At 36.7% G+C, this 14,837-nt stretch overlaps 1 protein-coding gene across 5 annotated transcripts in view; it reads left to right on the top strand.

Annotated features, from left to right (window-relative positions):
- LOC121375173 (neurobeachin-like) overlaps nucleotides 1–14,837 on the top strand; it is a 120,873-nt gene that overhangs the window by 67,331 nt on the left and 38,705 nt on the right. For all 5 annotated transcript variants that reach the window (XM_041502457.1, XM_041502454.1, XM_041502456.1 and 2 more), the window contains exons 17-28: nucleotides 190–332; nucleotides 1,387–1,484; nucleotides 2,266–2,358; nucleotides 4,491–4,599; nucleotides 4,943–5,024; nucleotides 5,502–5,625; nucleotides 8,077–8,269; nucleotides 9,681–10,510; nucleotides 11,959–12,112; nucleotides 12,963–13,143; nucleotides 13,846–13,997; nucleotides 14,595–14,702. In XM_041502457.1, the coding sequence (XP_041358391.1) occupies nucleotides 190–332; nucleotides 1,387–1,484; nucleotides 2,266–2,358; nucleotides 4,491–4,599; nucleotides 4,943–5,024; nucleotides 5,502–5,625; nucleotides 8,077–8,269; nucleotides 9,681–10,510; nucleotides 11,959–12,112; nucleotides 12,963–13,143; nucleotides 13,846–13,997; nucleotides 14,595–14,702 (2,267 nt within the window). The remainder of the gene's footprint in view (nucleotides 1–189; nucleotides 333–1,386; nucleotides 1,485–2,265; nucleotides 2,359–4,490; nucleotides 4,600–4,942; nucleotides 5,025–5,501; nucleotides 5,626–8,076; nucleotides 8,270–9,680; nucleotides 10,511–11,958; nucleotides 12,113–12,962; nucleotides 13,144–13,845; nucleotides 13,998–14,594; nucleotides 14,703–14,837) is intronic.

The raw sequence follows: 14,837 nt of genomic DNA, 5'->3' as shown, positions 1-14,837 counted from the left end.
TGCATTCAATAGATATAGCACCCTGCTTTTCTCTAACAGCCTGTACATGTGTACATCTGTGTGCATAATTTATTATTATAACTTCTTATGTTTTTTTATGTTTTTTTCTGACAGATGTTTAGATTAAAAAAAGTGCATTGTACACTTTTATTGGATATGTTTATGATTCTGTTTCTTTTTATCTTTCAGATGGTCCACGTCCCACTCGCGATGAGATTGTCAAACTGAGGTCGTTCATGTTGTTGTATGTGAAGGAGCTCATCATCAAAGGGCAGGGAATCCTGGATGACGAGCTACAGAGCATGCTCAACTATCTCACCACACTTCATGAGGTAACCTTTAACTTACTGTTGGTGCTCGTTATATCATTGGTATTGCACACTGCATGAGATAACCTTTAACTTACTGTCTGCACGTTCTATCATTGATACTGCACACTGCATGAGGTAACCTTTAACTTAATGTCGGTGCACGTTGTATCATTGATACTGCACACTGCATGAGGTAACCTTTAACTTACTGTCGGTGCACGTTATATCATTGATACTGCACACTGCATGAGGTAACCTTTAACTTACTGTCGGTGCACGTTATATCATTGATACTGCACACTGCATGAGGTAACCTTTAACTTACTGTCGGTGCACGTTATGTCATTGATACTGCACACTGCATGAGGTAACCTTTAACTTACTGTCGGTGCACGTTATGTCATTGATACTGCACACTGCATGAGGTAACCTTTAACTTACTGTTGGTGCATGTTATATCATTGATACTGCACACTGCACTTAATGTTAGTGCATGTTGTATCATTGACATTGTACACAAACATTCTCGTTCCACCCAGTGCATCACAGCTGGTCAAAGGCCATAGTATGTGCTTTCCTGTATGTGGGAAGGTGCATGTAAAAGATCACTTGCTACATTAGATGACTGCATGTCAGAATTACCAAATATTTGACATCCAATAACCAATGATTAATTAATCAACATGCTTTCTTGGTGTTGTTAACAAAACAAACTTTTGTATACAAACAGTTGATCAGAAACATATAAGGGACATCTTGCCAAAGTTTATTTTGAGATATTATTACCAAATTAAAAACAAATCTTGCTATAGATATATATATATATATAAATATCAATTGTGGAGTACACAGTATTTCAGTCCTTTCAAAAATAACATTTCAGACTGTCTCCAACTGATGTATCTTTCACTTATGTATTTGTTTTCTTCTGTCAGATATCTGCCTTGTGATAATATAAAATTACTGTTTAAACCAAGTTTTGATAGATCCTGAATCATATGACTTCGATATGCGAAATCCATGTTGCATGTTTTATTGTGAACAAAATGACTTTAATTGTAAATGTGTTTTGCAGGATGATAACACGATTGACGTGCTGGAGCTGCTGGTCCACCTGATGGCAGAACACCCGGCCTCCATGGTACCTTCGTTTGACAAGAAGCAAGGCATCAGGTATCAGCAGTGTATCATTCAACACATTTAGTCCCTTCATTTTTAACTTTTCTTCTTATATCCTATTAAAGGTTACAACATGTATTTTAGACACATGCTTGAACAAAATAGACTGTTGATGCAGGATGGGTTAGAGGATAGTTATTAGCATTTAGTGTTACATAGTGACCGTAAATCTCACGATTGACCTATTAAAACTCATTCTATCAATCTGGGTTGGAAGAAGGAATGAAATGGTTTATTTAATGATGCACTCAACACATTTTATTTACGGTTATATAGTGTGGGACATATAGTTAAGGACCACACAGATATTGAGAGAGAAAACCCACTGTCGTCACTTCATTGGCTACTCTTTTTGGTTAGCAGCAAGGGATCTTTTATATGCACCATCCCACAGACATATATATATAGACTGATATATCAGTCGTGGTGCACTGGTTGGAATGAGAAATAGCCCAATGGGCCCACTGAAGGCGATCGAATCTGTGTTGGAGTTTGCACTCTTATTTGTACCAGCATCTATCAGACTTTACCTCTTTGGCTTATCAATTACACCATTTTTTTTCTCCTGCTTCTTCAAGAGTAATGAAAAATATTAATGCTCTAAAAAATGTTAACTTTGAGGAATTTAGTAGACTATGTGATGCACTTTTCTTTTATGCTATTTGTGTAGCCTGGGCAGTCATTAACATTTATTCATGACGTGATTTGACTTGACTTGGTGGATTTCCATCATAATAGTAGCACCATTAATTTTACATGTTACAAATATTTTCAGAACTGTCTTCAAGTTGTTGGCGTCGGCAAATGAGGATCTGAGATTGCATACTTTGAAGCTGATGGGCTACTTTCTTATGAGAAGCACGCACAAGTAAGTTATAAAACTTTTCTTTTGTTTCTGTCTTCATGCCATTGTTCATGACTACTGCAATTTGGCAACTAATTTGCCTTTATGTATCACTCTTAGAGGAAATATGTTATGGTAAATAGACTGTCCTTAATAATTACCAGCAATTGACTTTTTATATGTGTTGTCCCATTGCCATGGACAGATATAGCACAGCTTTGTTAATGAAAAATTAAATTTACAAAGGATAGTGCATTTATAACTAGGGTATCTGATTATTTGGTTTTGATTCTATACTACTCAAAGAATTTAAGGGTCAGACGATATTTTCGACATTATTTTCTGAATGTCAATTATATTAGCTAGACCATAATGTCACACATAGTATTGTTCCATTTTGACGAAAGTGGGTCTAAGCAACCCATAAATGAATTAAAATCCACTGTCATTGACAGTGTCGACTAGTTCTAATGGCGAAAACATGCTTACATTTGCACGTAAATTAGGGCGAAAGCGAAAGGTCTGCTAAGTGCCCATAACTTGCTTTTTCACAAAGCGCATCATTTGCACGCTTTGCACGTGTATTCCATGTTCCCAATGCTGAATTTCTGTATAATTGGAGCTTGCGTTCGTGTATGGTGCACACTCCAAATGCGACAATGGTACGACTTCAACTGACTATCGAAGATCGAGGAAGGGCTATTGCTTGGCTTCAGGATGGCAATACGCAAAGAAATGTTGCTCTGAGACTTGGTGTCAGTCAGAGTGTCGTTGGCCGACTGTGGCAACGGTACCAAGCAACGAATTCTGTTCGAAATCGTCCATGTTCGGGAAGACCCCGAAGCACTACAAATAGAGAGGACCGCTACATCACCAATATGGCTCTATGTCGACGCACAACCACTGCACGCCGATTACGTGACAATCTGCGGACTGCGACTGGAACTCAAGTGTCTGATCAAACCATACGCAATCGTCTGAGAGCCAATAATCTACGCTGCCGTCACCAGGCTGTTCGACCACCACTCCTACCCCGTCACAGAACAGCCAGACGTCACTGGTGCACGCTTCATCTGCGGTGGCAACGTGTTCAGTGGGGTCGAGTGATGTTCACTGATGAGTCCAGGTTTAGTCTCCAGTTCAACGACAGTCGGGTTCGTGTCTACAGACGTCCTGGGGAGCGCTTCGCTGACATTAACGTTAGACAACGTCACCGGTTCGGTGGTGGCAGCGTCATGGTGTGGGGCGGCATCTCTATCCACCACAGGACCCCCCTCTATGTGGTGGATGGCAATCTGAATGGAATCCGCTATCTGAATGAGATTATCCGGCCGTTGGTTCTCCATGGCCTTCAGCAGATTGGCGGCGGGGCAGTTCTGCAGGATGACAATGCCAGACCCCACCGCACCAGGGTGGTAACGGACTTTCTCAGACAACAAGGTATCGCCAGGATGGATTGGCCAGCATATTCGCCTGACTTGGCCCCAATAGAGAACACCTGGGATAAATTAGGCAGGAGAGTTCGGGATAACCATGCCCCTCCGGCCAACCTTCATGATCTGGGTCAACTTCTTATGGCAGAGTGGCAGGCCATTCCCCAAGAGTTCTTCAGACGTCTGATCAACAGCATGAGGCAACGATGTGTCGAGTGTATTCGCGCCAGGGGTGGATTCACACACTATTAAACGAATGTTCTAATGTGTAAAATCCATGTTTGACAACCTTCAACTTTGACAGCATGTCATGTGACTTTCTTGTATACAGTGACGTTTATTTGTGGTTTTTTGTAAATATGGAACAATAAATAAAAAATTTGGTGTAGTTTACATCATCAATCTAATACACTCCGAAACTTATTTGGTTATAAATTTTTGACCCTTAAATTCTTTTGAGTAGTATATTTATAAGTGTTGTTAGCAGATGTCAGTGAAACTTTAAACACATGTCTACTGTGCATGGAGTGTGCCCTTTTGGTTGTTAGTCTCTTCAGATAATACACGAGAAAAATCCTAAAATGAAGATTAATATTGTTATCCAGACCACCTTTTTTTTTTTAAAACTTAGTCATAAGCATGGTTTTAGATTTCCAAGTTAACATGTTGCAAATCAAATCCTATCACATACTATAAAAAATTGATCTTTTGTTCTTTTTCCAGACGAAAACAAGATGCAGTGGCACCGCATAACCTTTTCACACTGCTTGGAGAAAGGCTGATGTTAAATACAAACCATATTACAATGGCCACATACAATGTTCTCTTTGAGGTATGCCACTTAAGATGGGACATAATTGATGAGTCTAGTCTCCAGATTACATGTAGTTTAAAACCAAACTTAAAAATCTGAACCATAAAATCATAACACCACAGATTTGAAATTGTATGAATCTATTTAATTTTATTATATATAATTATATATGAATTGTGAGCCTTGAGCCCAAAGTCTAAAATTTCCTAATAATAGTCTTAAGTATAGAATCTGGATTCGAAATGGAAAAAAATAAAATTACAGAAAATTATTGAATTAATTACACAAAATTCTAGAGAGTAAATTCATTTAATTGATAATTTTGATAAATTGTTTTATTTTATTGCTTATTTTGTTAAAGCTGTTAACGGAAAGGCTTTCAATGGATATTTTGAGGAAAAAACGAGCGGAGCCGGAATCACATTACAAAATTGAAAATTCAGGTGAGAATATAACATAACAACTATTTTGTGGGTGATACCAATGTTCTACCTATGGTATAAATATACATAGTGGGTTTTAATTTTAACTGAGATTGGTGGCATGTTAAAAATATTACCTTGTGACAACCAATTAAAACATTTTTATGTTTTTTTTTATATTAATGTTCTGCCTAATAAATATAAAGGCCAATACAAACTTTAAGATGTTTGTTGGATAAAGATGGAGCTCTTGATGTCAACCTCATGAGTAGTGAATATTTGAATTTTTCCTGGATCTTGGTCGTAATGTGAGGAAAAGAGTGATGGGAAAACTTTATTTTTGTCAAAACCAACTTCTATTATGTAGAGTGACACTGACGGATTGATTACATTTTTATTTTTTTTACCAAGCTTCCCATTTGATCTACATGATTTTTTTTTTAAAATTCAATATTTGTTAGTGCTTGTGGAAGTATTGTATTAAAAATTGTTTTAAAGCTGTCCTGAAAGTTGTGGCAACAATGATACGTCAGTCAAAGCAGACTCAGGAAGTTAAGGATGTGAAGAGAATATTCCTGTCGGATCTCACCATTCTTTGCAATAATAACAAGGACAACAGAAGGTACTTGAGTTAGTCTAGTTAACTGGAATATATATTTAAATCGACTTCATAGAAGCATATTATTTTATATATAGTTTGAGTAAATACTTTTATTCATTATCTTCTGATGGAAAAAAAAAAGAGTCAGTTGATAGCGTCATAAGTTAACCATGTTAGTGGCAGTCAGTTTGACACTACTGACATTCATTCCCACATTATAACTTTATATGAAATACAGACATTACTACACCTAGCCTAGTAGTAAATTACAACATCTAGTGGTGTCCGTCAAGGGTGTATGTTAAGCCCAGTTTTGTTTATAATTTTTATTAATGAATTTATAAATTAGATGAATAATAGTAATCTTAACGGAACTTTTGTGAATGAAAATATTAAATTAATGATATACTAATGCTTCTCTTTGCTGATGACGGTGTACTTATTGATGATACAGTAATAGGTTTGCAAAAAAAGCTTGATGTATTAAATAAGATTTGTGTAAAATGGGGATTAGAAGTTAATGTTGATAAATCTAATATAACTGTATTTAGAAATGGTGGGTACTTCAGACGTAATGAAAAATGGTTTTATAAGGGCAGTCAATTAACAACTGTGTCATATTATAAGTATCTTGGTATAATATTCTCTTCTCGTTTGAAATGGTCTAAGGCTTGCGAGACTTTATCTATTCAAGTGAGAAAAGCCTGTTTTCCTATTTTTACTTTATTCAAGAAATACCCTACAATATCATATAGTATTGTCCAGAATATATTTGATACTAAAATAGCTCCTATTTTATTATATGGCTCTGAAATATGGGGCTTTACTTACCGAGAATCTAAAGTACAAAGTAATTTTTTTTTAAAGGTTTTTAGGAGTTTCAAAAAGAGTATCATCAAATGCTGTACTTGGGGAAATAGGTAGAGATCATTTGTGTGTGAAATACGTTAGCCGTTGTATAAAATATTGGTGTAAATTGTTATATATGGATTCATCCAGATATCCCAAAGCTTGTTATGATGTTGAAATGTCATGATGAAACTGGTAAAATTAATTGGGTATCACACGTAAGAACATTGTTGTTTCAAACAGGGTTTTCTTATGTTTGGATTGCTCAAGAATGTGGAAAAAATCAAGTTATTTTATGTCTAGTTTTGTACAGAGATGTAAAGACATTCATTTTCAACACTGGCATGATAAAATTAACTCTTCTCATTTTTTAAAGACATATTCTTCTTATAAATCTCTTTTAGAAACAGAAAAGTATATATTATATTTGTCACAATACAAAGATCTCTTGAGAATTGTTTCTAAATTTAGGTGTTTGTCACATAAATTAAAAGTACAGAAAAGCAGATATAATCCAGTAATAGAAAGAAATGAAACTATCTGTTTAAAGTGTAATCTTAATCAAGTGGAAGATGAATATCATTTTCTTTTAGTATGTCCATATTATGCTTTGAGCAGGAAATATTTCATATCAGAATACTTTATAGTAAATCCTTCAAGAGAAAAATTTAATCTATTGATTTCTACCCAAAATATAAAGTGTATTAAAGGAATAGCCTTGTTTTTAAAAAGAAATCTGCTAGTTTAAATTGATTATACATGTATTGTAATTTGTACACACGTAGCGCACAATTAATTTGTTTTTAAAAGTAGTTATGTTGGTCATGTGGCCTCAATAACTGAATAAATGTCTTGTCTTGTCTTGTCTTGTCTTGTCTAGTAGTAAATTAAATTTGGTCTACAATTCCATTCACATCCTTATGACTTTTTCCATCGGTATAATTTTGTCTGTCTGTGTGAGAATGATATATCAGTGGCAATCTCTGTGTTCTTGAGTATGTCTGTTCATTAATCTTTGGCCATCTGTCATGTGTAACACTACAAAACAGTACTCTTTTGTTATTTAATTAGTGTAGATAGTATTTCAGAATTGTATATATATATGTATGTATGTATGTATGTATGTAGTCAGGTGGTAAAGCGCTTGCCTGATGTACAATCGGTCTAGGATCGATCCCTTTTGGTGGACTCTTTGGGCTATTTCTCATTGCAGCCAGTGCACCATGACTGGTATATCACAAAGACCATGGTATGTACTATCCTGTCTGTGGGATGGTGCATATAAAAGATTCTTTGCTAATGGAAATATGTAGCAGGTTTCCTCTCTAAGACTATATGTCAAACTACTAAATGTTTGACATCCAATAGCCGATGATTAATAAATCAGTGTTCTCTAGTGATGTTAAACATAACAAACCTTTAACTGTGTATATATATGTGTGTGTTTGTGTGTGTGTGTGTTTGTGTGTGTGTGTGTTTTGTGTGTGTGAGGACTGGCTGTTTTACTATATTTACTCTATGTACATTTTGTTTTTTTCAGAGCTGTTTATCAAATATTTGGATGTTTATACCATCAATATATTTTTAATTACAATATTTAATCGGTATAACATGGAATTTCAGAACTGTGCTCCAGATGTCCGTGTGGCAGGACTGGCTGTTTTCTCTCGCCTACATCTACCCGAAGAACGGGGAGGAAGAGAAGATCACCGAGATGGTGATGGCGTTGTTCCGCATGTTGCTGCACCACGCCATCAAGTTTGAGTACGGCGGCTGGCGGGTCTGGATCGACACACTGGCCATTCTACATTCCAAGGTACAGTGTTACAGTTTGACTATTTGATAACGTTTTAGCATGGGCTGGTGGGTCTGGATCAACACACTGGCCATTCTGCATTCCAAGGTACAGTGGTACATATTTAGTGGAGGAACGTAGTTTAGTAGTGGTAAAGCATTCCCCTGATGCACAGTTAGTTTGGGATAAATCCCCATCGATGGACCCATTGGGCTATTGCTCCTTCCAGCCAGTGCACCACGACTGGTACATATCAAAGGCTGTGTTATGTGCTATCCTGTCTCTGGGATGGTGTTTATAAAAGATCTTTTGCTACTAATTGAAACATTTAGCAGGTTTCCTCTCTAAGACTATAGGGGTGGGATGTAGTTCAGTGGTAAAGCACCCACAAAATGCATAGTTGGTCTAGGATCAATTGCTATCGGTGGGGTCATTGGGCTATTTCTCGTTCCATCCAGTGCACCATGGTTGGCATATTAAAAGCCGTGGTATGTTCTGTCCTGTCTGTGGGATGATGCATATAAAAGATCCCTTACTACTAGTGAAGAAATGCAGTGGGTTTCCTCTGTACGACTATATGTCAAAATTACTAAATGTTTGACATCCAATAGCTTGTGATTAATAAATCAACAAAACAAACTTTTCTTCCTTATTTATTATTGGATCCTATTTTAGGATAGGCAGGTGAGTAGGTCAATGATAGAGTACTTGCTTAAAGTCTGATGGACTATAGGATTGGTTGCTGTCAGTGGACAGGGTTTCATACAAACTTGAAAAGTGCTTGAATTTAAGAATAAGAGTAATGAAAAGCCCTTGAATTTGTCAAAACCCATGAAAGATTATTGAATTTGGTTATAAGTGCTTGAATTGCATATTTTTCTCAGATAAAATTTGTCAGCTGGTATTATTAACAGTTTTTACTAGTCTGTGTAATTTTATCACAAATAGCAAAAATTATTGGATCGCTATGAAGAAACTGACAAAAATATATGAGACCAAGTGTTACTAATTTGAATCAGTGAATACAAAAGCCATTGAAAACTAATTTTACAACGAAAAGTGCTTAAAAAGTGCTTGAATTTTGCCTTCCAAATTGTATTTGTACCTTTTAGAGATCAGGCTTTTTTTTCTGTTCCAACAAGTTCCCCACATCAGGTAATTCAAAGATCTTGATATGTAGTGTGCTCTCTGTTGGAAATGTCATGTAAATGATTCATAGCTGCTATTTGCTAAAAATAGGCAATATGACAGCAATGTGTTTTTGTTGGTTTTTCTCATTTAAACCAAGTGCCAAAGTAACAATAATTAAAATGTTGTAATGCATTTCTTTATTTTAGCAATACATGTAGATAAGTTATATTTTTAAACAACAGTTTATCTACATATTGTATTTTGTTATGACTGTAATCAGCTTTTGTATTCTTCGATTCAGGTTGCCTACGAAGACTTCAAGCTGCATATGTCGAGGATGTACAAACAGTACGAACAACAGCGGGCTGATGATGTTACCGACCCCCACGAAAGACGACAACTACCCATCAGCACCATTTCTGGTATATCCGACTCACAGATCGATAAAAAATCAGTGCCAAAGTCAACCGTACAGATATCAGAAATAACCAAGGCTGAAACCAACACAACTAACAGCACTCACTCAGAGGATTCGGAAACCAAGAGTTCTGATTTGAAGAAAACAATAGACAAAGAAGATAAAGGAGGTGGTGAAGGTGATGCCGAAAAGCCAGATCACGTAGAAAATGGGGATAAGACTGATGCAGAGAAGCAAGTATGTGATAACGGAAATGTGAGTTCTGTAATGGACAAGTTACGAGAGCAGTATCCAGGAGAGGTCGTGGATGTGTTGCGAGACATTCTGGATGAGGTAGTAGACAGTGTAGAATCCGCCATGTCAAATGACGATGGTGCGGAACATGAACAACCTGCTCAAAAGACACACAACTCCGAAGAAGCATCTAGTACGGACCAGGAGAAAAAGGCTCAAGAAGCACCGCCTACTCCGTCAGCCAATGCTGGGACAGTCGGTGGGTCACACGCTGACAAAAGTCATCCGTTGAACTCCACTAAATCTGCATCGGGTGGCGGCAAGCCAGGCGAAGAAAACCGAAAAGGTCGTACAATATTCAGCCCTGGTCCTAGGGCTCCACCGTTCAGAATCCCAGAGTTCCGCTGGTCGTATCTACATCAGAGGTTGTTGTCAGATCTGTTGTTTGCTGTGGAAACTGATATACAAGTGTGGAAAAGGTAACTTAGTCACTGCATTTATGATGAACCTTTTTAGTTACAGATGAACAAAAGTATTTTTTGATTCCTGATGAACTTGTCTGTCTATTGTTAAAGTAATTGTTAGGTTTAAGAGGTTGCAAAAATGAATAGCTATTAACTATTGATAAATAAATGATTAAAAAATCAACACTGTAAAATTGACTTGTCTTTATTCTAGGAAGACTAATATACAAAAGTTTAATAACACTTGTGGTACCTATGATTCTAAAAGTTTTGAAGCCTGTGGGTATTTTGTTTACTGAATGTCTAGTTTTCTTTAAAACTGATTACCGTATATCTTCGCCTGTAAGTCGATCTCGGCTATAAGTCGAGTCCCTAATTTCAAGCCCTGAAAACGTATTTTTTTTATTGACCCGTTTATAAGTCGACCCATGAAAAACAACTTATAAATATTGAAATATTTCTTATTTTCAGCACATGAGAACAATAATATACAATATTTGAAGAAAAGAAAAATTATTTTACAAACTTCGGTTTTCACGTTTTTTACATCGCAATATAATCAGACTATTCCAATCAAACTATCATTATTACATAACATCAAAACGAAATATTCCCTTAGTAGAGAGTGAAAGCTGTTTGACTGTTACTGTATGGTACTGTACAGATGGTTTTGTGCACAACTTTATTTATAAACACTGACAACAGATCACTACGATAAAACTGAAAGTATCACGTTTTGCTGCCATATTAATACATGTAAGGAGGATAACTCTGGAAAGTACACTGGTTTTTGTACCAAATGATGTGTGTCCCTATTGCTCTAGATAGTGAACTGCAGAGATCAGTCTATTTTAAGGGAAAGCTCAGTAATATTCATGAAGTTAATCACCGCCAAAACATTGTTTGAACAACCATTAATGCCAGTGACCAGATTTCAAAATAAACTCAGGCAACAGGTAGTTAGTATTGTTTACATTTTTACTATTAGTGATGACTGTTAATTTAACTAAGTGGACTGTTGTCTTGGCATATGAGAGATCTTATGCCTTTTCGCATAACCAAAACCGTTCTAATGCCAAAAAAAATAGGTTATAAAAAATAAATGTGTCAAATTAACATATTTGAGTATAAATACATGGCATACTTCAACAATAAAACTTGTAAAATAATCCCCAAAACAATAATATTTTTTGGTGAACTTTTTTAACCCTTTTATAAGTCGACCCCCCAAGTTATAAACTAATTTTTCTGTGAAAATTTTTCGATTTATAGGCGAAGATATACGGTAACTACCATTATAAATTTTAAAAACGTTCATGAACAATTATATAACAGCTTGGTGAATATTTTCCAATATTTTTAAAGATTGTTTTTCATTTGTTCAAATATCAATCCCCAATTGCTGATGTTTGTGGGAGTGTCTCTATTAGGAGTTAGTTTTCACTGTGTTTGTTGTTTTTTAGTCACAGCACGAAGAATGTGATAGACTTTGTGAATGCTGCTGAGAACCACGTGTATGTGGTGAATGTCACTCACATGATCTCTCAGCTGGCTGACAACCTCATCATGTCGTGTGGGGGTCTCCTGCCGCTCCTCGCTGCCGCAACGTCGCCAAACGTATGTAGTCGTCAGTAACCATTAAGGGCCATTCATAAAGTATGTACAACGTGAGAAGATGGGGAGGGGGTTTTCGGCATTAAGTAGGAAGAGAGTATGGGAAGGAGGTTGTTCATTGACATATACATATACACACACACACCGAGCTCTTAATTGTATACAGTGTACTTTTTAGTGTAAAACAAGAAGTTTAATGAGAATTACACACATTTGCTGACATTGCTGTTGTCACTTTCACTACTCTTTCTGTTTTTCTCCATTTTAATATGGTTTCTGTATCTACATCAACAACCATTTCTATGCTTGAGTTTTCAAGCAAGAATACAGTTTTATTTCTTTTCAACATCACCTGTATTCAAACTAGTAGTCTGGTTCGAACATCCCAGTAGCCAGTGGCCTAAGATTCTTCTACTGCGCACCCCTTCCTGTTCCGGTCACATGACTGTAACTTCCTTCTTTTCCCTGAGCGAATCTCACGGAGAACTGGAAGCGGGGAGGCCTGAGAGGGTATAAACCCTTGAGGACAGGTGATGTATCTATAAAAGAGAAAACACTCCCAAGTTTTCTCCAATTGCTTACTTACAGTGAAGCCAAAACTACAGTAAATCCTCTTATTATTTATATATCATCTAGTATACGAGTTGACAAATAAGGGCAATCCATAAAGTATACACAAACCATAGACACCGTTTGTGCATTTGATCATTACCCTTTCCCCCATGTATGGGCATACATCGTTAACTCATAATAATTATGTTACTGTAGATCTTGATTAATGATGAGTAAGCTGTTCTTGCTTAAAAACTCAAGTCATGGAGATTGTTGTTTCATGCTCTCACTTTGTTTATAGGGTGAAATTGAGATTCTGGAGCCGAACCAAGGCCTGAGTATCGAGCAGGCTGTTTCTATCCTGCAGCGCATCATGTTCATGACGGACATCCTCGTATTTGCCAGCTCGACTAATTTTGCCGAGTTGGAGACCGAGAAGAACATGCCAGCAGGAGGAATTCTCCGACAATGTCTGAGACTTGGTATAAACATATAAGGTTTTTTTTAAACAATGGGCATAATAGGTTTTAGATCTGTTTTGTTAACCAGCAGTTATTAACATATTCTGTTTTACCACCAGTAAATGAGAAAATAGTTAACATAACCAGTAATTTTGTGCTGTCTGTTTTTTCCTTATTCTAACCAGTGCTCCATTATTAATTTAGTACCAGCTATTCTAATTGTAAGAAATTGCATATACATGATCCTATACTGATAATTGGTAAAGTAGCCTATGTAATGGCAGTGGGTTTCATTTCATTCTCTAAACCAGAGTGTTGCTGTTACTCAAAATTTTCTAAAATGTGCTAAGATGTCTGTGAACATCCATCCATCCATTCCATCCATTCCATCCATCCATACAAGCACCAACCACACCCACTCACCAACTCCACTCCACTCCACTCCACTCCACTCCACTCCACTCCACTCCACCCTCCACTCCTCCTCTCTCCACTCCATCTCCCATCCACACCATCGATCCACTCCATCCATCAATCTATCCATCACCCATCAATCTATCCATCCGTCCATCCACCATCAAAATCCATCACCCATCCATCCGTCCATCCACCCAAAATCCATCCATCCACCATCCATCCACCCATCCACCCATCCACCCATCCAAAGAACCATATAACCATACGACCATTTATCCAACCAACCAACCATTGGGTTTTTTATAGTTTGTACATCAGCTGTGCGGAACTGCTTGGAATGCAGACACAGATATGCTCCACGCACTCCGACAGAGTTGACTCCAGGAACATCAGGAAGCAGCATCAATGGTGTAGACCCCATTCAATCTCTAATAGGTGGATCACACCCATCAGCTAAGGTAGGACATTTATACATTTGTTTCCATACGTTAACCTGGCCACTCACCCTAGTGCATTTCTCTAGCCACTAAACTTGGCAAACAGAACATCACATTTTGTATTTGTTTTCAGTAACCTATTATTTCAATTTATCAGGCTTACCAGAACATTAAAAATTACGTTTTTGGACAGGATTATAAATTAAATACATTCAGGGCACAATATTTCATGAGAACTGTTGTTCTGTTTGCGTCTTGGTTACGCAACTTTAAAATCACGAGAACTGCCAATCGGTTACGTGGTGAACAATTACATTCTAACATTAAAAGTACCATATATCAGTAATGAAAGTAAAAATCGGTTTATATTTTTAAATATATTTGAACTATCAGTGTAGCACAGAACTGTAGTTGAAATGTTTTAGGATTAGTTAGGCCTAACTCATTGGTTATGAGAACTATATTCACATAACCAAACCATCAGTTACCTAAGTAAAACTCACGTGAACTGACTTCCGGTTACCTAAGATTTTGAAATATTGTCCTCTGTACATTACAGTATTGAAAAAGGAAAAAACCTAAAACAAATGGTTATAGTTAATTAATTTTTCATTTTAGAACATTGTTGAAAATCTTTCTGGCCAAGTGTCACCCATCAAAGATCCGGAGAAACTGTTGCAGGAAATGGATGTGAATCGTCTGAGAGCGGTTGTTTATCGAGATGTGGTAGGCATTGTTTTTGCTATAACCTGAATGTTTAAACAGCTTAACTACAGTTTTATATAGTCTACCTACTGTACTTTCACAAAGCTTTCATTCTGTTACCTATTTGACCGGAAATAAGCCCAGGGGGCCAAGACA

This window comes from Gigantopelta aegis, chromosome 6 (assembly GCF_016097555.1).
Source record: "Gigantopelta aegis isolate Gae_Host chromosome 6, Gae_host_genome, whole genome shotgun sequence".
Lineage (NCBI taxonomy): Eukaryota > Metazoa > Mollusca > Gastropoda > Neomphalida > Peltospiridae > Gigantopelta > Gigantopelta aegis.
The sequence above is the reverse complement of the archived record's forward strand: the minus strand, read 5'-3'. Positions and strand labels throughout refer to the sequence as shown.